Here is a 27,975-nt window from a genome sequence, read left to right as displayed (position 1 = left end):
TAACTTTTGTAATACATGCTAAAGTTCTATTTCAATAACTGAGCTGGTATGTCTGGCTAAAAATACCAGAACTGATCATGTCAAACTGGTTGTTATTCCGCTTCATGTAGCTCAATCTTACAACGACTATTTCGCTAAAATAACATCTGAATCAGTCGAGTTGCTAAAAATTATGACTTGTAGCAATTTGAATTTTTTGTTCAATTATTTTGGTTTTTGGTAATTTGAAATACCAAATAATGAGATATCATCAAAAAACTTAGACTCGTTAAAATTATTGACAACACAATCATAAATTTTATTATAATCAAAATAAAAATTGTTAGCCACAACCATATATATCCGCTTGTATTAAAATTTTTGGCCAAACCTCCTCGAATATATACCGAAATCGAGACGGACAAAACCCTTCAACCAAGCCCTAAGTCGATAAGAAAACTCTCCCCAACCTGCGTAGTCTCTCCCACCCATCAACCTATCCTCCGGCCTCCTATTCCACCCCAGCGCCGGCCCCGACTGCCAGAGCCGCGCCTTTACCCCAATCGGCGGTCTTGGACACAAAACGCAATCAATATATCCTCAGGTTCTTGTCCCTACCCTTGCATTAGTCAGTCCGTCGAATGTTGCGTCTGTTCCCGGCTTTATCTATTGATTTGAGGTAAAAAAAAGGATACATTGATATAGCCTTGTAATTTGAGAAGACACTTGGTAGATGGGAACAGAGAGGAAAAGGAAGGTAAGCCTGTTTGACGTGGTGGACGAGGCATCGGTGTCGGCGAAGATCTCCAGAGCTAATGGAAACGATGGCATGACTGCTTCTGCTTCGACAAATAACCAGTGGAATGGAAGGGCTTTCTCTCAGAGATATTACGAGATTCTGGATAAGAGGAAGTCCCTCCCCGTATGGCATCAGAAAGATGAGTTCTTGCAGGCTCTTAAAGCTAATCAAGCCCTGATTCTTGTTGGGGAAACTGGCAGCGGTAAAACCACTCAGGTCAGTGTTCATACATGTAATTATCCATAACTATTTTCTCTGTTACAAGTTATGGCAGCTGGAAGATCAAGTTAGATGGTAATAGTTAACAGTCGAAATTAATTACCAGAAAGCGATGAGGAGGGACACTCCTTGTTTGCCGTGGTGCTTTGTCATGGCATATCAACTTAATTCAATATTTAGTTAATAATATTAAATATGATTTTTTCCTCCCATCTTTTGTTGGAGCATGTAAGTTTCTTTCGTGACATAGCCTTGCATTTTCCTCCTTTTTCTGTTACCCTTGTACTGCAATAGAAAACTAAATTTATGATGAATTATAGGGGCCGCCTAGTGGGATGGCCGGTTAGATTGAGATTTCGACCTAATTCATCCACCAAAAGCTATTTCAAGGGAAGTGTTGTTCGAGTCCATATATTTTCCCCAACTAGGATTTTATGACAACTAACACTCTTCACGCTTTGGAATGAACACATGGAACTTGAGATTTACAAGTGGCCCAACTATGAGCAGAACGGTTGGCTCAATTATGTGCAGTCCAACACATAACGTTGGCTTTGATCTCTCATACAATGTAAAAATGGAGATTTGAACCTAACTCAACCCAAAAAATTAGCTCAACAGAGATGATTATCCAAGTCTGTACGTGCAACTTCTAACCGAAGTGGGACAACTAACAGCTTTACCTCGACTCTTAATTATGTCAGGTGTGAAGTTTTACACTTGTGCATCCACACTCTGTCTCTTTTTTATGCTTGACAAGTGCTTTTGCCATTTCTTGCATTGCGCACAAGACACCATCCTTTTATTTTTTAAATTGTTGAGCGTCATGATTGAATTTGTTCCTCTTTGCAGATTCCTCAGTTTGTTCTAGAAGCTGTAGAGATAGAGACTCCGGATAAGCGCAAGAAGTTCATGGTTGCATGCACCCAGCCTCGGAGAGTGGCTGCAATGTCTGTTTCAAGAAGAGTGGCCGAAGAGATGGATGTAACTATTGGAGAGGAGGTAGGTTATAGTATTCGTTTTGAAGACTGCAGCAGTGCTAAAACAGTTTTGAAGTAAGTTGTTTTTTTATCAATGATTACTTTATTGCTTCTTATTCTGTCTTTTTTATTGCCATGCCATTATTGCACTCATTTCGTGACATGTATTCTATTATTATTAGGTACTTAACAGATGGTATGCTTCTAAGAGAAGCAATGACTGATCCACTCTTGGAGAGATACAAAGTGATCATACTTGATGAGGCTCATGAGAGAACTTTGGCAACAGATGTTCTTTTTGGGCTTCTGAAGGAAGTGCTGAAAAATAGGCCTGACTTGAAGCTAGTAGTCATGAGTGCTACGCTTGAGGCTGAAAAATTTCAGTGTTATTTTAGTGGTGCGCCACTGATGAAAGTGCCGGGAAGGCTTCATCCAGTTGAGATTTTTTATACACAGGATCCTGAAAGAGATTACCTGGAAGCCGCTATTAAGACCGTTATTCAGATACACACTTTTGAAGGTCCTGGTGATATACTTGTGTTTTTAACTGGAGAAGAGGAGATTGAAGATGCATGTCGCAAGATGACAAAAGAAATAGCCAACATTGGAGATCAAGTTGGACCGGTCAAAATAGTACCACTATACTCCACCCTTCCTCCGGCTATGCAGCAGAAGATTTTTGAAGCTGCACCACCCCCAGTGGTGGAGGATGGTCCACCAGGAAGGAAGATTGTCGTGTCCACAAATATTGCTGAAACCTCTTTAACTATTGATGGTATAGTTTATGTTATAGATCCAGGGTTTGCAAAACAGAAGGTATATAACCCACGGATTCGTGTTGAGTCTCTCTTGGTTTCACCTATATCAAAGGCTAGCGCTCATCAACGTTCAGGGCGTGCTGGTAGAACTCAACCAGGGAAGTGTTTCAGGCTTTATACTGAAAAAAGTTTCAATAATGATCTTGTGGCGCAGACATATCCAGAGATACTGCGGTCGAACCTTGCAAATACAGTACTTACTTTGAAGAAACTGGGAATAGATGATTTGGTCCATTTTGATTTTATGGACCCACCTGCTCCCGAGACACTGATGCGGGCACTGGAGGTCTTGAATTACTTAGGAGCCCTTGACGATGATGGAAATTTGACCAAGTTAGGTGAAGTCATGAGTGAACTTCCATTAGATCCTCAAATGGCAAAAATGCTAGTTGTCAGCCCAGAATTCAATTGCTCAAACGAGATTCTTTCAGTATCTGCTATGCTTTCAGGTATTCATTGTTGCTCTTGTGGTCTTAGTCATGGGTGTTGTTCCAATTATAGTAGATGTAGTTCTTGGTCGATTTTGCTCTTCACTAGTCTTAAATATTTTACTCCATACATGACTGCAGACGCATTCGTGTATGTGGTTGATATTTAAGTGTCTGCTTAGGGTGTCATCAGCATGTCTTGTCTGGGTTTCATGCCTCCTTAGGCATGTGCCAAAGATTTCTAAGTAAATGCTGATGCAGATAGTTGCAGTTTCTCAGTATTCTCTCATGAAGCAAATGGTATCTTCTCGCCTCTATGCATCTGCTGACCTTCCATGGGCCTCCTCTGTGATTATCAATTTTTTCTCTAGTACCCAATTGCTTTGTCCGGCCTAGGGAGGCGCAAAAGGCTGCAGACGAAGCAAAAGCCCGGTTCGGTCACATCGATGGGGATCACCTCACTCTATTGAATGTGTACCATGCATACAAGCAAAACAGTGAGTAGACTAGATTTGTTTTTCATTTTTTCCTGGGCCTTCTTTCCCTATTGTGCTAATATTTCCGCATGAATAATCTACAGAGGAAGATCCACAATGGTGCTATGAGAATTTTATCAATCACAGGGCTCTTAAATCTGCAGACAATGTCAGACAGCAGCTAGCTCGCATAATGGCTAGGTTCAACCTGAAGTTATGCAGCACGGATTTTAACAGTCGTGATTACTATGTGAATATTAGAAAGGCTATGCTAGCTGGATATTTCATGCAAGTTGCCCATATGGAGCGCACAGGCCACTATCTGACAGTAAAAGATAATCAAGTATTTGCTCATGACTGCGTTGTTATGTTTTTTGAATGGGCTATATGTAACACATTGCCAAACGACTTATGTACCTATTTTATATCTGATGTCATTTGCTTAAATTGCAGGTTGTACATTTGCACCCTTCGAATTGCTTGGACCATAAGCCAGAGTGGGTTATCTATAATGAATACGTTCTGACTAGCAGGAATTTTATCCGTACTGTAACAGATGTGCGTGGTGAATGGTCAGTTTATCCACTCTATGATTTGACTTGTTTTTTGTATTATATGTTTTCCTGTTGGGTGTCTACACTAAAAAAATATCAGTTGGTATGCCTCAATACGATAAGGAAAAAGTTCTCTTTTGACAAATGGAAATCTCTCATTCGAAAAAAAAAGGAAAAAAATTGGTCTCAAAAAATGCAAAGTAAAGTTCATGTGGTTGTCAGCATTTCCATGTGGTTGTGCTTATGTTTGTTTCCTTATGGTTAAATCTCCTTGTTATTAGCTGATTTTTTGTCCATGGATTTACTCACTCCAAGCAATACCTGAATAATATTTTGCTACTGCTAGAGGTAAATAACGGTTTGCCTTGCCCCTGTTATATGAATTTTGAGGAGTCAGTTGGGTAATCTCTACCTTTAGCTGCATGTTATTGTCTAACCATTTAGATAACCAGGTTGAGGCGGTGGTTTTTATTTTTTATTTAAAAATAAACGGATTCTTTGATCAGTGATTTTGGGTTTAGATTATTTATTTGAGTTGTAGAATAAGGTGAAATGATAGTACGTTCCCTGTCTTGTAAAATGATTGCAGGTTGATTGATATTGCTCCCCACTATTATGATCTGATTAATTTTCCGAATTGTGAGGCGAAGCGCCAACTGGAGAAATTATACAAGAAGCGGGAGAACTCGAGGGAGGAGGGCAATAATAGGAAGTGATGAATTCAGTTGTAAACGGCTGACTGGCAGTGCGTCTGGGTTGATATTTGATTGTGCTTTAAAGTTTTAAGATCATTCTGAATTATTAATCATTGTGTATCATTGATTTTGATATAATTAGGAGTACGAGGATTAATGTGGTTTATTAATTTACTGAACCAAATGGAATCGGTGTTGTTTACACACATTTACTGTTTAGTTACTATGTGTGTGTTCTTGATATTAATAGATATGATGCGGTATGACGATTCTTGAAAAAAAGAAAAAAGAAAAAAATAAAATGTAATAATATTATCAAGTAGACATTATTAACCATTAGGATTGCTGTCATTTACGATCCAGAAATGGTAAATACGTAGCCTTCCATGGTCGTTTGGCAACTATTATATTATATATATGACCGACCTGTTGAATTGATTGGCGAGGGCAAATGCTACCAAAGCAGTTGATATTGGTATCCGTGGCATTCCTTACGTTTCAGACCATAAGCTATGCTTTTGGGCTGAATTGGATACAAAAAATTATAATGTGGCTTGGCTTCTTACACTCCCAAAACGTCAAAATTACGCAAAAATTGTCTCTCTCTTTTTTTTATTTTTTATTTAAAAGAAACCAAGATCGATGGTTGATGAGGCAGGCATGCCTTTTGTGACAGCGTTTGGGTATACAATTGATGAGATTTTAATATCACACAATAAAAGATGTATTAAAGATTCTTTGATCGATATTTCAGACAACAATTTTGTAATCTGATGGTATTCGCAATTTCATGCGATGAAGTAGTAGGTTACAACAATTATTATTTAGTTTTAATTCTTAAATGACGACTGTTCAATACGTTTGATAAATGATTTTTGTTAGATTTGAAATCAATCTATTACGTTAATCAATCAAATCATTTGTTTGTTTGTTTTATTATTTATTTATTACCTGTATCTATTAGAAGAGCATCTTTCATACATCCCATACGGTAGTGTTCTCGGCATATTATCTATCTATCGTTCCCTTTTCACATTTCCCCTATTTTCGCCTCGCCCGACTCTTTGACTGATTCCTTATCCATATTTATTCCCAATTCTAGCGGTTGTCGCTCTTGTACCTCTGCTTACTCAAAAGTTTCCAATTTCGCAGGTAAATTTTCCCTTTTTAAAAATAATAATAATAATATTCCATTAATCATCTTTTTTGTTGTGTTTTTTGGATGATTTTTAGCTGTCTAATGCTGGAGTTTCTGTTATTTCTGTATGATTGATTTTTTGTCATCTTAGTCTCTTTTCGTTTGAATTTGGTGATGCTTTGGCTGTGGCGATTTTACTTTTCGAATGAATATAACTGATTCGTTCCATCGTATTTGTTATGCCTAGATCTTGAGAAAATACGAGTTTTAAGGTGTTTATTTCCTTTTTATGAGTTATTACAGGTACTTTTAGAGTTCTAATATCACCACCTTTTTTCACTCATTCTTTCTTCTTTTATGGCTTGGTGGTTGGTTGTTCCTGGTGAGTTTGGTGTGTGGGGTTAGTGAGCTGAATGATTGATTGCCTCTTTCGAAGCTCAACTTGAGCACTTACGGATTTGTTGATTTATCCAAGATCATTGGTGGTTTGAACTTGGCTCATTGACTTTATAGTATTAACTTTTGTTCATTGGTGGTTTGACTCATTAGAGATGCAGCAGCAGCAGCAGAATTTGATTAGTCATAGTTCAAGCAAATCTTGATTTCTGTTTTCAGGAGTCCTTGGTTTTACCTACTTCTCTTGAAAGTTGAATCTCGAGATTTACAGTTGAATCATTTTCTAGATCTCAAAGAAATTCTTTTGCGTCATTTTTGTCTAGTCCAGGAATACTTAGAGCTGCTTTAATTTATTTGGTTTCTCTACTCCGCCTATTTTATAACATCCTTCAGGTTATCGACTATTACTAAGAAATGGAAGTGACGGGGGGTTAAAACGCATCAGGTTATGGCCTTGTCAGGTACTGTTTTGTTTTCTTATTGACTGTTCTTGGATCTAGTATATGCTATTTTCATCAGGTTTTTATTTTTATTTCTCGAATTTATTTTATCTCTATATGTGCTGGAAACTATAGGTACTCAGGAAATGTGCAAGAAGAAATATATATCAACAGAATTGAAATTGGCCACCTGCCTAGTTTCTTCAAATAAGTTGAGAGATAGAAGGACCGCTGAAGTTGGTATGGAATTTGAATCTTATTGGATAAAACATAAAAGATCATCAGCATTATCAGATCATGATATCCATTTCACGACAACTTTCTTGCCTTGGTGTCGTAGAATCCACATCACTGAGGGATTTCACGAATTTCTTCTTTAATTAGTATCCAAAAACGTTCAGTTGCTTTTATGCTCGTCTTTAAAGACATTTGGTTAAGTGTGTGGTATCAAACTCCTGTAGTCTGTGACTTGAAGAATGCCAGGCCCTTTTTCTGTGAAGAGAATAAAAGAATCAGATATGTGTTTCTCCCACTTGGCGCATAAAGCCACTCCGACTGCTAAAAGTGATTTGATTTTAAAAAATTCAAAGGTTTCCGATGATTGTCAGAGTTCCATCTTGCCTGGATTACCTGATGATGTCTCTAAGCACTGCCTTGCTCTTGTTCCTCGATCTAATTTTCCCTCTATGGGTGCTGTGTGCAAGCAATGGAGGTCTTTTATCAAAAGCAAGGAGTTCATCACCGTCAGAAAACTAGCTGGGATGCTCGAGGAATGGCTTTACATCCTTACTATGGATGCTGAGGGAAAAGAGAGCCACTGGGAGGTTCTGGATTGTTACGGACGCAAACACCATCAACTCCCACAAATGCCTGGACCTGTCGTAGCAGGCTTTGGCGTGGTTGTTCTCAATGGAAAACTTCTTTTTATTGCTGGCTACTCTCTGGTAGATGGAACTCAATCTGTTTTAGCAGATGTTCATCAATATGATTCTTGCCTAAACAGGTATAATATAACTTGTCACTTTTCCATTTCCTCACTGGTTCCTATGAACGTCTGTCTGCTCAAACAGCCTAATTTGCTTATCTGATTTATTTTATCAAAGTATGAAAGTAATATAGTCTTTTTCAACTTCCTATTATGTGCAAATTAATGTGGTTTACGATATATCAGCATTGATTCAAGCATCAATATGTTACGTTCTCACTGATTTGGCTCTCCATCAACTTATTGGACATATTTTTCCTTCTCAAATGAAAGAAAATTTCGGAACATTCATGTGTACCTCTGTCCAAGGCTAACTTTTTTGGATCATCCATAACAAAATTTCTGACTCTTGCAGCTGGAGCAAATTAGCTAGCATGAATGTAGCACGGTATGACTTTGGTTGTGCTGAGGTGAACGGTGCAGTCTATGTGGTTGGAGGATGTGGGAAGGATGGAGACTCTCTCTCATGTGCTGAGATTTATGACCCCGATACAAACAAGTGGACTGTGATAGAGAGTATGCGGCGCCCAAGGTGGGGATGTTTTGCCTGTGGCTTCGAGGGGAAGCTCTATGTTATGGGAGGTAGGTCGAGTTTCACCATTGGAAACTCGAGGTTTGTCGATGTCTATAGTCCTGAGAGGCACACATGGTGCCAGATAAAAAACGGCTGTGTTATGGTTACTGCTCATGCAGTACTAGGCAAGAAGCTGTGTTGCATGGAATGGAAAAACGAGCGTAGACTTGCTATATTCAACCCCTCGGACAACTCATGGAAGATGGTTCCTGTTCCTGTGGCAGGAAGCACGAGTATTGGATTTCGATTTGGAATATTGGATGGAAAGCTTTTGTTGTTTTCACTGCAGGAGGATCCTGGTTTCCATACTTTGTTATATGATCCAAATGCCGCCCCAGGATCCGAATGGCAGACATCAGAGATAAAGCCATCGGGGTCGTGCTTATGTAGTGTCACAATCAAAGCTTGAGCTTTGTGTTGAAATCAAATTTCAGTGTTCACTGTCAGTGTTCCTTCAATGCAAGAAATAAGATGCACTTTTGTTTTGGGATTTGATCTGGTTTTTGAAAAACTTTGAAATTGTGTTGAAATTGGTCATTAATACTTGATTCGCTCAGTGTTACCATCACAATCAATAAATACATCCTTTCCCAATTTGGAAAGCTTGTTCTGGAACATCGTTCGGTCAATCCACTTCATTTTCCTTGACAGGATTTTCTTGTTGGTATGACTTGATATTTTAGCTACAAAATGGTGTTCGCTGTGAAAGATAGAATCAAATTGCAATTGCTGAACTATACGGGGAGCATAAAGTATAACTGATAAGCTGGCTCTAGTAGATAGTGAAAACAAGCTGCTGATATCGAAATGGTGGGCATTGCACGGCCCTCTCTTATTGAACTGATAGCACATGGAGAAGTACTTACTACCCGGAAACAAATATACTAAATTCTTTGTATCTTATCTACTGTTATCTGTTGGGGGACATCACATGATTATAAAAACCATTAATTAATTAATTTTAACCTCATTTAATTATGCAAAATAAAAATTCCCTTCGTTATTCAGTATTAATCAACAATAAACAATTTTAATCACACTTTGAATCGTTCAAACCCACATTTTACCAACAACGTGGATTTCTACCGTCAAATATATTCAACTAAGGCTACGTTTGGTTTTTGGATAAAATAATAAAATGATTAAGAGAGAAATGATAAAAAGAATGATTGAAGTAGAAAAATAATATATAATGATAAAATAATATGTTTAGATTGGTTAAGAATGAGATAATTAATAATTTTTCGATGAATTGACAAAATTGTCCTTCCACTTTTGTGGCGGCGGTCAGCGGCTACGGTGGGGGTGATTGGCCGACGGTATGATTGTCGCCGCCACCGGCAGTCGGCCGACAGGAGGCAGCGGCCGGCGACGGAGGTGATTGTTCGACGGTCAGTAGAGGGAAGCAGTTTGGATTTAGGAGAAGAGTAAAATTGAAAAAATATCACAGTTAATATAACCTAATCATTCATAGAAGAGATTGACTTGGTTAAATAAAAAACATACCAAACATAGGATTAGATGAGTTGATCTCTCCAACCAAACACTGCCTAAAATATAAACAAGGGATAAATATTAAAAAAACTCACATTATTTTTCTAAAAAAATATATCGATAAGATTTTCACATTTTACAGATATTTAATGTTTATAATGAATACACAATTATTATTACTTATGCCATACGAATTACGATATAGGTTGGGTACTATCTGTTGGACTCAACATTGTGTATTTTAATACAAGATAAGTGGTGAATTAACTGACACTATTCAGCACCCATTAATGAATCATATTGACAAGTTCCGGTCATAACCGAAAAAAATGAATTTCATCTCAAAACGAATCCAAACAACCAAAATCTTAAGATAAGTATCCTTTTCAGTAACAAAAAGTCGGCTGACAAAATTTTAAATAATTTTTTTTTTTAAAAAAGGAGGGGGACTGAGGTAACATGATCTGTTTTCTACTCCCAGCCACTGGCAACAACACCCGGCACTATGTCGACAGCCGGAGCAGCAGCCATGGCTGGTGCAGCAGCTGCATCCCATCCATCACCGGCAGCTGCAATTGAATTATCACACTACAGTTTAGTTTAAAGAAACAATGTCCCAGGGTGAACGATAAAAGACAAGATAAAAAGTTTGAGAATCCTTAATTAGTGAGCGCACACTTCTTGTAGCAGTTCATGAGCACAACAACAATGCTATGTGGTAGTGCTCACATAATTCTAAGAACAACCAAGAGTCACATTCCTAATCAGAGTTATGTCAGATTGACCAGAGTTCACAAAATCTGAAACCCATTTCTGGATCTAAAGCCAACAAATAGAATTCATTTCTACCAAAATCAATTGAATCATCACTGAGGAAAGGGGAGAAGAAGTACCAAGCTTACTAAAAGGAAGTATAGACTACTAACCAGTGTCAGCATTCCAACCACCTGCAACTGGTGGCATGGTACCAACCATATCAGGAGTCCATTGGGCATCTGGAATCTGACCACTGGACCAATCAGCTCCAGCTGCAGCAGCCGAATAATCAGCATAATCAGGGAGAGCTGGAATTTCCTCCTCCTGTTGTTCCTTAGATTCCTCAGGCTCTCGGTAGAAAAAGAGATCAACCTGCAAAAAGTCGAGAAAAATGAGGAATCAAGACCAATGCTAATGAGAATATTAATTATTTACTTGCAACCCCAGAAAAGACAATGATCACAACTTCCTTATCAGGTGACATCCTGGAAACATAAATGTTTGACACAAAATAATCCTCGACAGCATTTGCCAAAGCACAAGACAATTTCATCCATAGTTATTAGAGGCGCTCGCCTGGCTTCGCCTAGGCAACAGGTGCAACACTTTAAACAGGCGTGCGATTCAGGCGCGCCTCTACCTAGGCGCAGGGCAGATGGGAGGTGCAGAAGCGTGCGCCTGGTTGCTTGCTGTGTAATGAGATTTTGTGCGGACACATAAAATAATTCAAGCCCAACAAGTTTTAAAGCCCAATTAACAATGCCCATGCCTATTTAATGTTAAAAAACCCTATATGAATATGTTTCACATCCCTCATGCTCGAATTCTCTCTGCGTCTACGAATCGCTGAATGGGAGAGTGCAACTGTGCAACAGCTGACCTTCCAATCAAGGTAATAACTAATAATAATACTCAGTTTTGTTTCCATCACTAAAGGTTAGCACTAAATGATCATGACCCATGAGAGTAGCATTACAGTCAATACTCGGTTTTGTTTCTGTCAAAGTTCACTAGATGATGATGTTCCTTATTTCAATATAAATACATTCGGTATTTCAGCAATATATTTATATTTTATACTTTGTATTTAATTTATGTAATATTTTAGTATAAATCACATTATATATGTGCTGAATTTTAAATGTATTTTACTTCGGTAAAGTGTGTGCCTCGCCTCGCCTCGCCTTACGCCTAAGGCTCCAGGGTACCCTAGAGCTTTAGTGCGTCTTGTGGCCTAAATAACTATGATTTGATCCTCGTATGTGCAAAACAATCTTTCCTATCAAAACATGAATGAGAAACATATCTTCTCACGGTAGTATAGTAAAATAAGAAAAAAAACATTAAATAAACTTCTTACCATGACATCCCATTTGTGACCAGGTGCAATCACACCTCGCATCTGGAGAACCATCCTAGCCAAGAGCCAAAAAAGACAGCCAATGCTGTGCTTTCCCTTGTTATTGGCAGGAATACCAATATCGACATGACGCATTGGAGAGTCAGTGTCACAGAAAGCTATGGTGGGGATGTTATAGAGAGCAGCTTCTTTGATAGGCTGAACGAAACATCACAGTTGATATTAAAACAGAAGCATGAACAAAAATCTGCGTTGTAATCAATAATTCAAGACTAATAACCTGATGATCGGTTCTTGGGTCGGTAAGAACCAAAAGCCTAGGTTCACTGAATGAAGTCTGAAGCTGGTTGGTGAAAGTTCCAGGTGTGTGTCGACCAGCAATTGCATGAGCACCAGTATATTGAGCAAACTTGAGGACAGCTCTCTGACCATATGGTCTGGCAGACTGAACAATAATGTCTTGAGGATTCTCAATTGCAACAATTACTCTGGCAGCCATTTGAAGTTTTTCCCAAGTTCTTCCGACGTTGATGATGTAAATTCCTGACCAATCATACAGGCAAAAAAGTTCTCACCAACCAGATGAGAAAAACTGAGTATACAAGAAGGCAAAGTTTGCCTAAACTCTCTCAGACATAAAACACTGAAATACCCAAGTCCACATCCAGAAAATTATTAGTTATGAATCCTCACTCGTGAAAAGGAAGTGGGTTGGGAAAAATCCATAGCTGGCGTGACGAATTTAATGGATTTGACTGTAAAACTTAACATTCTGGTAAAATTAAAACCGAAGCATGAAATATTTTACATTTGACAAGGTAGTCCAGTTTGGTAACATAAAAAGCCAACTTTAATCAGGTACGAGATGAGAGGGACCCGTGAGTACAAAAAAAGTATTACTTCAGTTTGATTTTTCGTTAAAATTATATCACCAAATCAATTAGAACAAGAAATTAAAAGGAAATATCACTGTTTCTCCCGATTGAAGGAAATTCTCCTTAAAATTACAACAATTGAACTCAACAAAAACAGATATCTCAACGCATGTGGTACACCACAGATAGATGATAAAATATCAAATTACCGTCGTTTCGGCGCTTAAATACGTAACGCTCCATCTGAAAATCGCAGTTTTTGGTGCCGAGATGAACTTCGGCGGCCAGCATCATCTGTATATCCGCCTCCTTTGCAGACAATGCCCTTTGCAGAGTCGCCATTTTCAACGATTTCCCACTTAGACGTGATCGTTTGAAAATCTGAGCTCCTCTTCTGTGGTGCGAATGCGAGTGCGACTGCTGAGGCTGTTTGCAGAGTATAAAACCCTAGTTGCATTGGACAAAATTCTTGGACAGCCCGTTATTACTTCATCTGGGCTTCGTAAACAGCCCAAACGCATTTCATTTCATTTTAGGGTTTAATTTCTTGATAATATTTAGTTTTACAAATTATCGGGATGAATTTTGATATATTAATTTAATACAAAAAATATACCACACGACACTTCACGATATCTAAAAAAAATATAAAAAACATCATACACAAACTCAAAAACATTTGTAATGTTACCATCTTTATTTACTTATTCAAATAATTTCTTATTTTTCTTCGTTCCAGTATATAAAAACAACACAAACTATTAATGTTTATCAATATTTTCCCTTGTCCCACTCTGGAGCATTTCCTTATACGTGCACTTCATAGAATTCAACTTGCTCACACTACCCGTTATCCCAAATTCATCACTCTCCTCTCGTGACAAATCCGGAAATGGAGATGAAACCGCTGACTTAAACATTGGAGAATTTTCATCAGATTGTATATCTTCAAAAAACTCCAGTCTGTTAATTGTTGTCTCCATTCCTTCAAAATTCTTTGAATTTGAAGCTTCTTTTTCTTCGACGTTATTGCAACTAGCACCAACCCTTATCTCCTTTCCACTTGTAACAACATCTTTTGATCCCCACAGATTCAAAACGGAGACAAGAAAATGCAACCATGAAATTACAAAACCAAAAACCCAATCAAGAAATGGGAATTTATGCACAATCATACTAACTCTTCTCAAAATATCATCAAATTTCTCTGGTAAAACTTCTGCATCACAGACAAGAATATCCATCTTATCAAAGAGACACTTGGATGGAGGGAAAACGAACTCCACTGCATGCTCAACAGTGAGGATGTGATCATCCATGAAAGATAGCATCGCTAGCCATTGATAGAGTATGTTGTATATGAAAGGGAAGAACGTGTCAAAGCACGAGACAGCTTTTTTTGCCATCAATCCCAACGGTTCATCAAAATCTTGTGCTTTTGTTAGTGCATTATGGCCAATTGCTAAGATTGATGCCCCACAAGTATGCAGAGGACGGCGTCGTTTGCTCATTGCTTCCGTATTTAGACTTGTCTTCTGTCAAATTTTTTTGTAGCCAATAAATCTTCAAGATCAAGAATATTAAAAAGGAAACTGTACGTAAATTATGAGACATTAATAGTGTTTATAAGTAATGCAAACTTTTCTTTCTAATCCGATATGGGATTGTTCTGGCTAAAGATGAACATGATACCTGATCCAAAAATCAAATAGACACACATATAAACGCTAATGTTATGCTAATATATATAAATGCAGATTTTTCACCCACAATGCACGGCTAAGTGAAACTCATATCTTATTCATGCGAGCAAAAATCATACCATATTCAATAGAGAAATCCCAGAATTCAAGATCTTGCTAGGAAGCCTCCAAAGGAAATTCGTGAGAACTCTCATTTCTTGTTATTTTGTAAAATTGAAAAATTCGAATTCGTCCCGAAGAAAATACTCGAGAATTCGTAAATATCCATGTATTTTTCCAAATGTTTCTCACGAAGCCAAAGGAATAGGCACCTTAATGGAAATACATGAGATTAGGTGAAGGAAGGTTGTCTGTATGAGTGGACCATTTTTTTTATTTTTATTTTTATTTTTAAATTTGATAGCCCTCAATTCAAACGATACGAACATTCAACACGTTTTTTTAGTTTTAGTAGAGTGTCAAAGAATTTTGTAATTAATACAGACAACTAAAACATCTCCATCAAAGCACTAGAACATATTTTTGCAATGTTGGATTTTTATTTAGAAAAGTGGAATGCAATTTTAAGTAATTTAATAAAATGATACATATGTATAAATAATTTATATATAAAAACAATGGTAAGATAATATCACATGAAAATTTTACACTACTACTTTGAAAGTCACCTAAAAGCTACCCATGAGCTCCTCTCGCTTGCAATTGCTCCCTTTTATCAACTACAACCTCAATCCTTCCAAAATAATTACGTTTTAGATATTAGCTAATTGTATCCGACAACCACAGCATGAACAATTCATACGTCATTGAATGAAAATGCTTTCACGACACCTGCCTCGTCAGTCGATCAAGACTTGATATGTTATTATTATAGAGCAGCCGAGCTCGTTGATTGTCGAAACACAAAAGTGGATCATAATATCAACTCATGTTTATGGCAAAACACAATCACTCTCAGTAATTAATTAACCAACAAACGTCTGAGAATAAAGATGTCGACGAGCTGTTCAAATTATTGACAGACAAATGGGTTGCGAGGTTCTTAAGACAACATAAAGATGTTGATCAGACAATATTTCATCTCTATCCCTTATGTCTACACACAACATATGATTGTTCCAATACATCTTAAATGCTCCACTTTGTCAATGTTTATTCAGCTGCATCTGATAGAGACTGTGCTTTCCTACAAAACAGATATCCAAGTTTGAGGTTATTTTAATCCGAAATGGAAGAGCAAAAGTACTCCTAGTTCATTTACACGAATCTCCAAAAACTCAAAACTTTGATAATGAGAAAATCGGTGTCTGCTTGAAAACTGATAAATGACAGCAGTTAGCGTTCACATTATCGAATTCTAAGTTCCTTGAACTATTTTCACTTTTCATCCAAATAGCGAGAAAATTTGGTTGAACTGTGGCATTTAACATTTTATCCCCTTCAATATTCTTTCTACGAATCTAACTGGAGCCAAAACTTAGGTCCGACAAGCAAATGTAAATGGTCTTTCGGACCCTAGGAGGAGCAGTTTTTAGAGCATGGTGCAGTTCGTGCATCAAACTTAAGAACATTTAGCGAGCACTCTTTAGAGTCGGAGGTCAAACATCTTCCAAGCAAATGAAAATTTGTTACTAGCACAAACCTGAGACAGAATTAAGCAGCAGCAGCCAGTTGTAACTCTCTATCTGCTCGCTCCCTGATCCTTCTTTCAAGTTCTGGTCTAAAGTGCCTGATAAGCCCCTGAACTGGCCAAGCAGCAGCATCACCCAAGGCACAGATTGTGTGGCCTTCAATTTGCTTGGTCACCTCCTGAAGCATGTCGATCTCCTCCAATTTCGCATTTCCCACCTTCAATCTCTCCATGATCATCCAGAGCCATCCTGTGCCTTCTCTACAAGGCGTACACTGACCACAACTCTCATGCTTGTAGAAGTAAGACAGTCGAGCTATAGCATCTACTACATCAGTTGACTTATCCATTACAATGACAGCAGCAGTTCCCAATCCCGACTGAACAGCCTTGAGTGCATCAAAATCCATGAGCACATCCTCACATATGTTCTTGGGAAGTAATGGAACTGACGAGCCACCAGGTATAACAGCGAGTAAGTTGTCCCATCCTCCCCGAACACCTCCGCAGTGTCGTTCTAGGAGCTCTCTCAATGGTATACTCATCTCCTCTTCAACTGTGCAAGGCTTGTTTACGTGACCGGAGATGCAAAAAAGTTTTGTTCCGGAATTGTTTTTTCTCCCAAAACTGGCAAACCATTCAGGTCCACGCCTTAATATGGTGGGTGAAACAGCCACTGTTTCGACATTTGTAACGGTAGTGGGGCAGCCATATAGTCCTGCATTGGCTGGAAAGGGTGGCTTCAACCTAGGTTTTCCTTGCTTACCCTCGAGGCTCTCCAGAAGAGCTGTCTCTTCACCACAAATATAAGCCCCCGCACCAAAGTGGATATGTACGTCAAAATCATAACCTGATCCACAGGCATTCTTCCCCAAAAATCCAGCTTCATAAGCTTCTTTCCTGGCCTTCTCAAGGTTCTTCCTTTCATTAACATATTCACCTCGAATGTAAATATATGCAGCTGACGCCCTCATTCCTACTCCAGCAATTAGACAACCTTCAAGTAATTTGTGTGGATCGTGGCGCATGATTTCTCTATCTTTGCATGTTCCAGGTTCACTTTCATCGGCATTAACAACAAGATATGATGGGCGGCCATCAGAAGTCTTGGGCATAAAGGACCATTTAAGACCAGAAGGAAAACCAGCTCCACCACGTCCACGAAGACCAGATTTCTTCATGTCATTAACAATCCAGTCAGCACCCTTGAGCACCAGATCTTTTGTCCGATACCAGTCTCCACGTTTCATGGCACCTTTGAGAAAAGGATCATGTATGCCATATACATTCGTAAAAATGCGATCCTCATCTTTAAGGCCACCAAAATGGGTTTTTTCTGGAGGAGGTGGAGGTGGAGGAGGCTGCGGTGTAGCAGAAGTTGTCGCGGCCTGGGTGGTACCGAAAAACCTAGTTGCCAGGCCCCAATTTTCACTAGACCTCCGAACCAAAGCAGTTCTTTGCAGAAAAAGAATGCTCTTTATACATGCCTGTCAAAACAAAGACAAAAGAGTAGCATAATTTGAATGGATAATAAAGAGGTATGCAGGGCTAGCAGTTAATGTTGCAAGGGAAAAAATAACTCAAATCCACATTTCTTCACTGAAGAAATTACAATTGCGTAGCATACTATGAGTAACTGCAACCCAAAACATCACAAAAGGCAATCATTCTCCAAACCAGACCTGCAGTTCAGAGGTAGCTGCAGAAATCCCAACTATGAGGAAAGCTGTTACCATCATTATATAATGCAAAATAAAAACTAAATATCACTTACAATAAACTCAAAAAAGTGCGCAAGGGGGTGATAAACATAATGCTAGCTACTTTTCCAAATAATGCCTGGTGGTTCCTCATAATTTATTACAGACTCACATAGAGCCACGTGTTTGTGCGAAAATAAAAATTAATCCAGTGAATTAACTTGGCACATCAACATCCTAAGTGAGACCAGGGACTGAAATGAAAACAGGAAACTGGAACCCTCTCCCATGTGCAAGAGTTCATGGCATTTGTTCGAATAAATATAACTGAAACAAACTTGGCACATAAAAGTTCATGATTATCTTGGAGTGGATAAAATCGAACAATAGTCATCTACAAATTTAAGACTTCATTAGCCTGAGTGGCACATATCCTCGAGACCTTTAGCAAACCTGATTTTCGAATTCCCTGTCCTAGAAAACCCTACTGAACTGAATTTGTATATAATCCCAATAACAATGATAAGACAGAACACACATTCATCATCTTCAGTAATCAACTTCGCTTAAATATTATCCTCTTAAGTAAAAACCCAAGACTACTCATTTCTCTGGTATTGTCAAGGGTGGATCTCCCTCCCTTGAGCTAACAGTGGAGTAATAAACTTTAACCAAGATACTACTGGGCAGTCACAGCTCAGATGGAGTGATTAAAAAATTTAAATCTAAATTTCCTGCAATTGTTGCTAACTGATTAAAAATTTCCTAAATTCACCATTGTATGCAAGTCAAACAAGGAAAACTAATAAAAATGGCAATCTCAAAGTCGTCAAGGGCACAAGGCCCGCCGAGGCGCACAAGGGCCATGGAGCCTGAGGCGCAAGGCCAGGCGGGCGCCTTACCGAAACAAGACGCACATTTTTAAATTTTTTAAAAAATATATTCATTTGAGAATAAATATATTAAAATATGAAATAATTAAGTCACAATCTCACTCAAAACAAAAAATAATTAATAAGTTCGTAGTAACTAGTAATGAGTAAAATGATTAAAATTATTCAATCATCCAAATTAAGTTCATCTTCTTTCATCGAATCATCAGAGTCCCAAAACTTTCGGACTTATATTCTTCTTGGTCTTCATCATTTTCTTGATAACACCAATTTCTTCTTCCTCATCATCCAAAATATGTGAAATCGGTCTTTTTCTAGTTGTTATGGTGGTAGATGTCATCACCTCATTCTTCTGTTCAGCGCTTTCTTCTTCTTATTTCAGTGTTGGTTGCTAGGGTGGGCTTGGGCTTTTCGTTTTTAACAAGTAATTAAGTGCGCGTGAGTGAACTTACAAGGCTATACCAGGCAAGCATTTGAACTCACCTTTGAACTCACCTTAGTGAATCACTGCGCCTAAAATCTCAGGCACAGGGTCCTCGCCTTTGACGAGTATGTTAATGTGATACCAAAAAACTCCCAAAGTGCATTTGGACGAGTGGATTTGAGGTCATTTAATTTCAAATCCATATCTCAAATATAGTGTATCCCTTTGCCTCGAGATTAGAATAAAGTATTTGAAACTCTTTTACATACCTCCATCCAAACGCACAGAGACAAATAAAATACTGGACTCACAACAAGAACCCTAAAGGTGCATTAATCAAATAAAACAAAATTAAGGCTTCGAAAAACAAATTGATAATTTCAAAAGTCAAAACCTCGTCTGTTTTTTTTACCATTTCCACAACCGAGATCCAAACTATATAAACTTCTTCAGACATACCAAAAAAAACAAAACAAAATTTTGATCCATCGATATGATTGGGACGAATACATACCATGACGCATGAAACAGTCGTCCGATCGGCGATGGGGCTGATTATCAAATTGGTAGAGGTGGTGAGGGCAATCGTACGGTAAGGATGCGAGTCCTCGAATAATTCGATAAGCAATGGGATCGATAGAACGGTGAACGAAGTTTTTGGTATAAAAAATAATAATATTTATTTATAAATAATTTTAATAAAATATTCCTAGTAATTGGCGTATCTCTGAATTTTTAATTAATTAATTAATTAATTAATTTGGGATTTTGTCTTGGTAATAACAACAGCTTGAATACTTGATGATCCATAGCCTGAAATCAAATATAAACAAAGACGTTCTTCTGAAATCTGTTTAAAAATGACCTCATTGACCAGCCTCCTCTGAGCTCTTCTCTTCTCTTCACTGTCTCAGAATCTCTATCTCAGCCTCTGACTTGGCGATTAACCATAAATTTACTTGTCTCAAATCGATATTTTCTTCAAAATCACTTCAGCGGAGATTTGTAAAAAAAAAATATATATCATATAGAGACATGAAATTGTCACCCAGAGAAATGGACAAATTGATGCTCCATAATGCTGGAGCATTAGCCCAGAAGCGTTTGGCTCGTGGGTTAAGACTCAATCACGCTGAATCTGTTGCTCTTATATCATCTCAGGTATTGCTTTCTTGAAGCTTATCGTCCCGAGGATTTTAAAATTCTTACAACATTGTTTATTTTGTTGGATTGCTCCACGTGTTACACCCATGTTCCGATTTATTGCTGCTTTTATATATGGTTTTCTGATTAATCCCCGGAGTTAACATTGTTACAATATGATAAATTGATCATGGTCAACGATTTCTATTCATTAATGAAATCCAACGAATTTGATTAAAGCCAATTCTTTTGTTAGCAAATATATAGTAGAGAAAAAAGAGAAATAGTAAGATATTAGATTTTTTCTTTTTTCACTCTTTTATTTCAAAAAGAGTAAGAGTAAGCATCATCCTTATATTTTAGAAAAATTCTGCAATAGCATTTCATGGATTCAAGAAATTTAACCTTTTGAAATTATAACTGCTCATACAAATGGGTCAGAATTTTTTTTTCTTTTGCTGTGTATCAAAAAACCAAAGACCATGTTTTCCTAGGTGATTTTCTTAATGAATGGTGAATTCAAACAGAGCATTAGCTTGCCTTTGATGTAAAATTTGTTGTTGGTGAATAGATATTGGAATTTGTGCGCAATGGTGATAAGAGTGTTGTGGAGTTGATGGATCTTGGGAGGCAGTTGTTGGGAAGGTAATAGCGTTACATATTTGTTCTTGTTTTTTCCTTAAGTTCATAGTTTCAGGCAGGCTGCGGATGACCTCGTTCTTAGTCAGAAACATGAATATGAACATGAAATATTCCAGAGCCGCTAATTGTTGATTGTATGCAAGAAGTTCTATGAATTATAGAGAACAGTGTTCGATGACTGTCGGTAGCAATCAAATAATTTAAAGATTTCTTGTATTTGCAGAAGACAAGTTCTCCCATCTGTTCATTATCTTCTGCATACGGTTCAGGTATTAATCCTGATTGTTTTGAGGAAGTATTCTGTTACCTTTTGCAATTATATTCACTCGGTAACTTATTATATTTTGATAAAGTAAATTTAGCTCATGATTGCACATATAGGTTGAGGGGACTTTTCATGATGGGACAAAGTTGATCACAATCCATGATCCTATATCAAGTGAAAATGGAAACCTGGAGCTGGCTTTACATGGATCCTTTCTTCCAGGTGATTATCTGTCTAAATGGCCTTTCTTGTGTTTTTATCAACTAATGCCAGGCCATTAGTTCATCCCTTTTAGAAACCAGTATTCTTTAGCTTAGAAAATTGCCATTGTTCCTCAAAGGACTTAAGTTGAATGGACTAAATTTCTACTTATTATTTACTCTTTGAGAATAAATTTAATCCAAAATTTGTGTGACAAAGCCATGAAAGTTATATCTTTCCATCAGAAGCCTATAGCACATATGTCATAGCAAATGTTTTCATTAATTTCCCGTTGTCCTGTTTCCCATCTGTTGAGATGGCAAGAATTGCTCTTCACCTCAAAAAACACGACCTGAAACAACTCAATACGTAGGATATTATTTAATTGGCTACAGAATCATAATTTGTTATCATTTCTGTTTATGGGGTGGAAACCAATTTTTGTATAATTTGCTATTGAAGTATAATGTTCATCTGGATTGCAGTTCCTTCTGTGGACAGGTTTCCAGAAGTTTCAGATGCTAAAATTCCTGGTGAATTAATTGTTAGGCCAGGCCAAATTTTAATCAACTCTGGAAGAAAATGCATAGTTCTCAAAGTTACTAACACTGGAGACAGGCCAATTCAGGTACTCATTTGTAAAACTTTGTTTCAATTTTTCTCTTCTTTTATATATATTGGCGTCAGCATGCTATATGTTTTACTCAAACTTGGTGTCAGAACAATGCCTAGTGTATTGTTTATATGGAACTCGTAACGTTTTTTGAATTAAAATTTAGAGAAGGAAAACAAAATTTTATTAAGAAAGTTAGCGCTTTGGCCAATTAGTTTTTACTCTGCATCCAGACCTTATCTTCAGATTATCAGTCACATTCTTTCTGGGTATGCAACTCCACGGTCACTGGTTATTGATTCAATGTTCCTTTTTCTTCGATAATAGCTTCTATTTTCTTTCCTAATTAATTGATGGTCAACTAAATAACAGCTGAATTTGTTAACTGATCACATAAATATGTTAGGGCTGTATTTTTTTCGATATTTATTTATTTTCATTTTCAGGTTGGGAGTCATTATCACTTCATTGAGGTCAATCCATATTTGGTTTTCGATCGGAGGAAAGCATATGGCATGCGGCTAAATATCCCAGCTGGGACAGCTACACGTTTCGAGGTTTAAGTTTTGACCTACTGTATTTTGGACTTAGCAGCTCCATGGACAAAGTTTTCATTTATAAATCAAATCACCATAAATATCTGCTACATCTACAAAATAAAGTTTACAATTTATATTTAATGTATTTCAAATTCAATTGTTATATCGAAGTAAAAGTATTTCGGATGATGTTGCCTCAATTCATTTTTTTGGTTTATTAAAATTTAAAATTGGTTTTGTCAGCCAGGGGACTCCAAAAGTGTTACTCTTGTCAGGATTGGAGGTACACAAGTTATTAGGGGAGGGAATAGAATCGTTGATGGTATGGTGGATGAAACCAAAATTATTGAAGTGATGAAAACTGTACATGAAGGAGGATTTGGTGTTCTGGAGGAAACAGATGCCACGTCAGATAGCTCCTCATACATTTTTTTTTCCAGTTTTTGAATTTGAATCCATTCTTGTGGTTATGAATATGCTGTCTGTGATTTTTCAGAGAAGGTGTCATTGAAGAAGGATCTCCTTTTTCCCATTCAATGCATCGTGAAACCTATGCTAATATGTATGGCCCCACCACTGGCGACAAAATTCGGCTAGGAGACACTGATTTAATTGCAGAAATTGAAAGAGATTCTACTGTGTATGGGGATGAGTGTGTATTTGGTGGTGGAAAAGTTCTGAGAGATGGAATGGGACAGGCTTGTGGATATTGTTCGTTGGATTGTTTGGATACTGTTATCACAAACGCTGTGATAGTTGATTATACTGGAATCTTTAAGGCTGATATAGGCATTAAAGATGGTAATATTGCTTCTCTTGGAAAAGCAGGCAATCCAGATATCATGAATGGAGTCGTGAGCAATATGATAATAGGAGTGAGTCCATGATCCACTTGGACATGCATTTTTTAGGTTTAGTCTCTAATTACATTAATTTTTCTGAATAGGTAAATACAGAGGTTATAGCCGGAGAAGGAATGATTGTTACCGCGGGAGCTATAGATTGCCATGTGCATTTTATATGCCCTCAATTGGCATTTGAAGCAATAACAAGTGGTGAGATTTCTCTGACCTTGATTTTTTATAATTGTATTTATACTGAACATGTTTAAAAAACCATTTACTGATAAAGATGCGTGTCTTTTTTCTTTTTCTTTTTTTTTTAATTTTTTTCCTTCAGTGTGTATAAAGATGCATGTCTGCTTCACTTTCAGTTCTTATAAAGTGCAGTCAATACATCTTGTTAACATATACTTTTCTTTGCATATTTTTGTTATTAATTATTATTAAATGTGTGTAGGCATCACTACATTGGTGGGAGGTGGTACAGGGCCTGCTGATGGAACGCGTGCTACTACTTGTACACCTGCACCATTTCACATGAAACTAATGTTGCAATCGACAGACAATTTACCCCTCAATTTTGGTTTCACTGGAAAAGTAGGAACTGTGCTCTATGATAAAGTTCACACATTTTACAAGCCTTCCTGATTTCAGCTTCAGTTTGTTGCCGTCCCAACTGAGACTCGTGAGTGTTGATACTGTGTTATCAATCTTTTTGCCTTTTTGCCTCAAATAGGGAAACACAGCGAAAGCAGAAGGGTTACATGAAATAATCAAGGCTGGTGCGATTGGATTAAAGCTTCATGAGGACTGGGGAACAACTCCAGCAGCAATTGATAGATGTTTGTCTGTTGCAGAAGAATACGATGTTCAGGTATCTGCTGCTTCATTACGCCAGATTAAGCCTCTTCATGGTTTTTAAATATTTAATTTATGTATGATAAGATTGGATAGGTCAATATCCACACGGACACATTAAATGAATCTGGGTTTGTGGAGCATACTATTGCAGCATTTGAAGGTCGAACCATTCATACTTACCACAGGTAATAAATTCTACCTCCTTTCTTGGATCCTCTCTAGGTTGTGTATATGTGAGATATTGACATTTACACAGTGAAGGGGCAGGTGGTGGTCATGCTCCAGATATCATTAAAGTTTGTGGTGTGAAAAATGTTCTCCCCTCGTCAACTAATCCTACACGCCCATTTACTTCCAATACAGTGGATGAGCATCTTGACATGCTTGTAAGTGAATATCCTAAAATACTAATAGACGACTTCACTTGTTGGGTAGTATCTAACCAGAAGAAAAAAGTAGAAATTTATATCCTCGGTATGGTGAAAATACATCCTTCTGCAGATGGTCTGCCATCACCTTGACAAGGACATCAGAGAGGATGTCGCCTTTGCTGAGTCACGAATTCGTGCTGAAACAATAGCTGCAGAAGATATATTGCATGATATGGGTGCAATTAGTATCATATCTTCTGATTCGCAGGCCATGGGTCGTATCGGAGAGGTGGTTTCTCCTCCAACCTTTGGCTTTCTCTAACTTTGTGATGTTTCATTTGACTTGTCACACTTCCAATGAGAGCAATAGGTGCTCACACCGATAAACAAGAGATTGCTGCTCACAGTGACAAATTTAGGGTTTAAAATTTTTTCCATATCAAATTCAACGTTATTAATATTCTTTTCTTGACAGGTAATTTGCAGAACTTGGCAAACCGGTCATAAAATGAAGGTAGTGAGAGGGCCAGTTGACTGCAACCCATCAGAAAATGATAATTTGCGGATCAGGAGATACATTGCAAAGTACACAATCAATCCTGCTATAGCTTGTGGAATTTCTGATTTTGTTGGTTCACTTGAGGTAGAATAACTATAACTTCTAACGTCGTCAATCGTGAAAATGAGTTGAGGCTTCTATAAAGATAGTGTATCCATGTTATCCCAAATATTTTACACATGCTTCTGAAAATTGAAGATATGACTTGGCTACAGGTGGGAAAGTTGGCTGATCTTGTTTTGTGGAAGCCCTCATTCTTTGGTGCTAAGCCAGAAATGGTGATCAAAGGTGGAACTATAGCATGGTCTAACATGGGCGATCCAAATGCAAGCATCCCAACTCCAGAACCGGTAACGATGATGCTACTTAATTCAAAACTTGAGTTGGTTTATCAGCGGTATATTTCATCCTCGGCTTATTAAGTTGAATACTCTAGATAGCACTCTCCATCCGATAGAGGTAGTTGCTTTGTAATTTTAGCTTTTGTGATGCTCTGGGACATAATTATCTGGACACCATTTAATTAATTTGGTAGAAAATGTGTCCCCTTGGTTATCATGTAAATGGATTGAAACCCAAATTAGGCCAAATATGAATATTCTTGATCAGGTTAACAAATACAAGTTATTACAGGTCACCATGAGGCCAATGTTTGGAGCATTTGGCAAAGCTGGGAGTGCTAATTCAATTTCTTTTGTCAGCAAGGTATGGCTCTCTCTTCCTTAGTTTTCTCCTTCTCTATTCTCATGATTGCTTATGTCATCTTCGCGCGCTGGCACCCTGCATTCACAGGTGGCTCTAGACTCTGGGGTGAAAGAGCTATACGGACTTGATAAACGGGTGGAAGCCGTAGGCAATGTGAGGAAACTCACAAAGCTCGACATGAAGCTCAACGACGCCCTTCCAGACATCACAGTTGATCCAGAGACATACACAGTGACAGCAGATGGAGAGGTTCTTACCTGCACAGCAGCCGACGTTGTTCCGCTCTCTCGGAATTATTTCCTTTTCTAGATCCCTTACAAGCTCCTTCATTTAGGTACTATTGTCATTGGAATAATATGCAAACAACTGCAACATTTGTTGCTGCATTGTCAATGGGGATTGGGCCGTTGTCTTGATACGATTTGAAAACAATTACGAAATTCAATCGAGTGGCTACTGTTGGATCTTCATGAACTACACAAAACTGAAATCCACTTTATTTAAAAAAACCAGACTACCACGCTTTCCTTGCTGCATGTCTCGCCTCCCTGATCCAAATGATTTGGCAAAGCTTTGTTCGTCTAAGAACATTATAAATTCGTTCAAGCACTGCAGTGAGGATAACAACCCAATCTTCGACCAATCAGCTCGATTCGAATACGGGTTTGAGTAGCTCGAATGGTCTCTTGAGCCAAGTTTGAATTTTGATGTCTCGGTCTCAAAGACATCGAACTCGAGAATGAATGTTTCATTTTATTTTTACTGTTTAAATAGTAGATCCACAAATAGAAAATTTCAAAGAGCTCAATTAACACGTTTTAAGAGAAGTCCACTTGACATCTAAAATTGGTGACCCTGACCCCTACCTATAGCGACAAGATGAAGAGTACCGTAGAATAGCTGAAGGAGTATGGGTAAGGTGTCGGGTGGCTAGCTATTGGAAGTTGGAGAAAGTAAGGGCAACGTACCTTCGTTTTGTGATGATGAAGCATTATCTGATCATGGCATGAGTTTAGAAGTGACAAGGGGCAATGAAAGGAGAGCCATAGAGGAGAGACGAAGTTAATTCGAAGATATAAACTCAAGCTGGGATTGAAGAAGGATTAATGCAAGATATGAATGAGGAGCTTGGATGGAGAAAGAATTAGCTCATTACAAAACTAGTCGAATATTTGAGAAGATGGTTGCACACACGATTGATGAAGTTCACACATGCTTATAAGAGGCCAACAAAAACTGCAAGAATCATCACAAGAATGGTAACAACAATTATCATAATCTCTCAGAAGGATTCTAGCAATTGTACATTTTAAATCTCGTTTTTTCTAGTTTATTTTTTATAACATGTGTTTCAATTTATAACAATAAGATTAAATTTGTTGTCGTTCAAGAATATCTTCTGTGAATTTCATAGATTCCTTGTTTAAATTCATAGTTTTGTGACTTATATGTATAACTAACAATAAAAATCGAGATTCACAACGCTTGATCTTAGATATCAGCTCAGTCCGGCCTTAACTACCCACCCCCAATTTTTTTTTAAAGTTTCTTTTATATAAAATATTTATGTACTCACTTCGTATAATTAAGCTCATCCACCAAAAAATTTACCAGAATTTTTTTATTTAAATAATTAAATTAGCCCTCGATAACAATTTTTTTCATTTTTATAATAATCTTACAAATAAATAAACTTAAAACGATAAAAATACAATAAAAATCTTAAATCAATTTACCCAATTATCATATATTTTTTATCTTCATAGTTTTCGAATCTATTACCTCGTTGATGCTATCTTTAAATTATTGTCTTATAGTTTTTTTAAGATGTTAACACTTTAATTTTTTTAATATATCACTTCATTTATTTTTATGAAAATAGTAAATTACTGATATGTATTGAAAACGTTAACGAGTT

General features: G+C 37.5%; 6 protein-coding genes across 10 annotated transcripts; 3 read left to right on the top strand and 3 right to left on the bottom strand.

Moving 5' to 3' along the window:
* The first annotated feature begins 359 nt into the window (after positions 1-359).
* LOC140835240 (probable pre-mRNA-splicing factor ATP-dependent RNA helicase DEAH2) lies at positions 360-5,154 on the top strand. Of its 3 annotated transcripts, XM_073200715.1 has the most exons (7): positions 362-994; positions 1,850-2,052; positions 2,160-3,244; positions 3,595-3,720; positions 3,804-4,042; positions 4,153-4,271; positions 4,843-5,154. In XM_073200715.1, exons 1-7 carry the CDS (start codon positions 713-715, stop codon positions 4,967-4,969), a joined length of 2,181 nt encoding a protein of 726 aa, XP_073056816.1. In that variant the 5' UTR covers positions 362-712; the 3' UTR covers positions 4,970-5,154. The 3 variants fall into 3 exon arrangements, 1 of the variants encoding a protein (XP_073056816.1); XR_012118866.1 differs by lacking the exons at positions 4,153-4,271; positions 4,843-5,154 and having other exon boundaries at positions 360-994; positions 3,495-3,720; positions 3,804-4,029; XR_012118867.1 differs by lacking the exons at positions 4,153-4,271; positions 4,843-5,154 and having other exon boundaries at positions 360-994; positions 3,485-3,720; positions 3,804-3,926.
* A 2,050-nt stretch (positions 5,155-7,204) lies between these two features.
* LOC140835239 (F-box/kelch-repeat protein At1g67480-like) lies at positions 7,205-8,974 on the top strand. Its single transcript, XM_073200714.1, has 2 exons — positions 7,205-7,925; positions 8,263-8,974. Exons 1-2 carry the CDS (start codon positions 7,399-7,401, stop codon positions 8,888-8,890), a joined length of 1,155 nt encoding a protein of 384 aa, XP_073056815.1. The 5' UTR covers positions 7,205-7,398; the 3' UTR covers positions 8,891-8,974.
* Positions 8,975-10,292: 1,318 nt separating this feature from the next.
* Positions 10,293-13,419, bottom strand: LOC140835238 (small ribosomal subunit protein uS2-like). Its single transcript, XM_073200713.1, has 5 exons — positions 13,176-13,419; positions 12,372-12,634; positions 12,092-12,289; positions 10,902-11,103; positions 10,293-10,544 (listed from the first exon to the last, which is right to left on the bottom strand). Exons 1-5 carry the CDS (start codon positions 13,306-13,308, stop codon positions 10,447-10,449), a joined length of 894 nt encoding a protein of 297 aa, XP_073056814.1. The 5' UTR covers positions 13,309-13,419; the 3' UTR covers positions 10,293-10,446.
* A 234-nt stretch (positions 13,420-13,653) lies between these two features.
* On the bottom strand, positions 13,654-15,001 carry LOC140833641 (uncharacterized). Its single transcript, XM_073197970.1, has 2 exons — positions 14,789-15,001; positions 13,654-14,501 (listed from the first exon to the last, which is right to left on the bottom strand). The coding sequence occupies exons 1-2, from the start codon at positions 14,861-14,863 to the stop codon at positions 13,728-13,730; spliced, it is 849 nt and encodes a 282-aa protein (XP_073054071.1). The 5' UTR covers positions 14,864-15,001; the 3' UTR covers positions 13,654-13,727.
* A 599-nt stretch (positions 15,002-15,600) lies between these two features.
* On the bottom strand, positions 15,601-19,994 carry LOC140835237 (NADH dehydrogenase [ubiquinone] flavoprotein 1, mitochondrial). Of its 3 annotated transcripts, none has more exons than XM_073200710.1 (3): positions 19,831-19,994; positions 16,308-17,786; positions 15,601-15,855 (listed from the first exon to the last, which is right to left on the bottom strand). In XM_073200710.1, the coding sequence occupies exons 1-2, from the start codon at positions 19,831-19,833 to the stop codon at positions 16,323-16,325; spliced, it is 1,467 nt and encodes a 488-aa protein (XP_073056811.1). In that variant the 5' UTR covers positions 19,834-19,994; the 3' UTR covers positions 15,601-15,855; positions 16,308-16,322. The 3 variants fall into 3 exon arrangements, with proteins under 3 accessions (XP_073056811.1, XP_073056812.1, XP_073056813.1); XM_073200711.1 differs by having other exon boundaries at positions 15,601-15,845; positions 16,312-17,786; XM_073200712.1 differs by having other exon boundaries at positions 16,312-17,786; positions 19,831-19,993.
* Positions 19,995-20,137: 143 nt separating this feature from the next.
* LOC140835236 (urease) lies at positions 20,138-26,527 on the top strand. Its single transcript, XM_073200709.1, has 18 exons — positions 20,138-20,477; positions 21,031-21,104; positions 21,325-21,370; positions 21,483-21,588; positions 22,053-22,195; positions 22,627-22,737; positions 22,963-23,126; positions 23,216-23,594; positions 23,666-23,774; positions 24,019-24,158; positions 24,298-24,435; positions 24,516-24,607; positions 24,679-24,808; positions 24,924-25,082; positions 25,269-25,436; positions 25,568-25,702; positions 25,986-26,057; positions 26,145-26,527. The coding sequence occupies exons 1-18, from the start codon at positions 20,352-20,354 to the stop codon at positions 26,364-26,366; spliced, it is 2,514 nt and encodes an 837-aa protein (XP_073056810.1). The 5' UTR covers positions 20,138-20,351; the 3' UTR covers positions 26,367-26,527.
* Positions 26,528-27,975: the final 1,448 nt, after the last annotated feature.

The sequence above is a fragment of the Primulina eburnea genome, chromosome 6 (assembly GCF_022965805.1).
Source record: "Primulina eburnea isolate SZY01 chromosome 6, ASM2296580v1, whole genome shotgun sequence".
In the NCBI taxonomy this organism is placed as follows: domain Eukaryota; kingdom Viridiplantae; phylum Streptophyta; class Magnoliopsida; order Lamiales; family Gesneriaceae; genus Primulina; species Primulina eburnea.
This window is presented reverse-complemented; position numbering and strand designations above follow the sequence as displayed.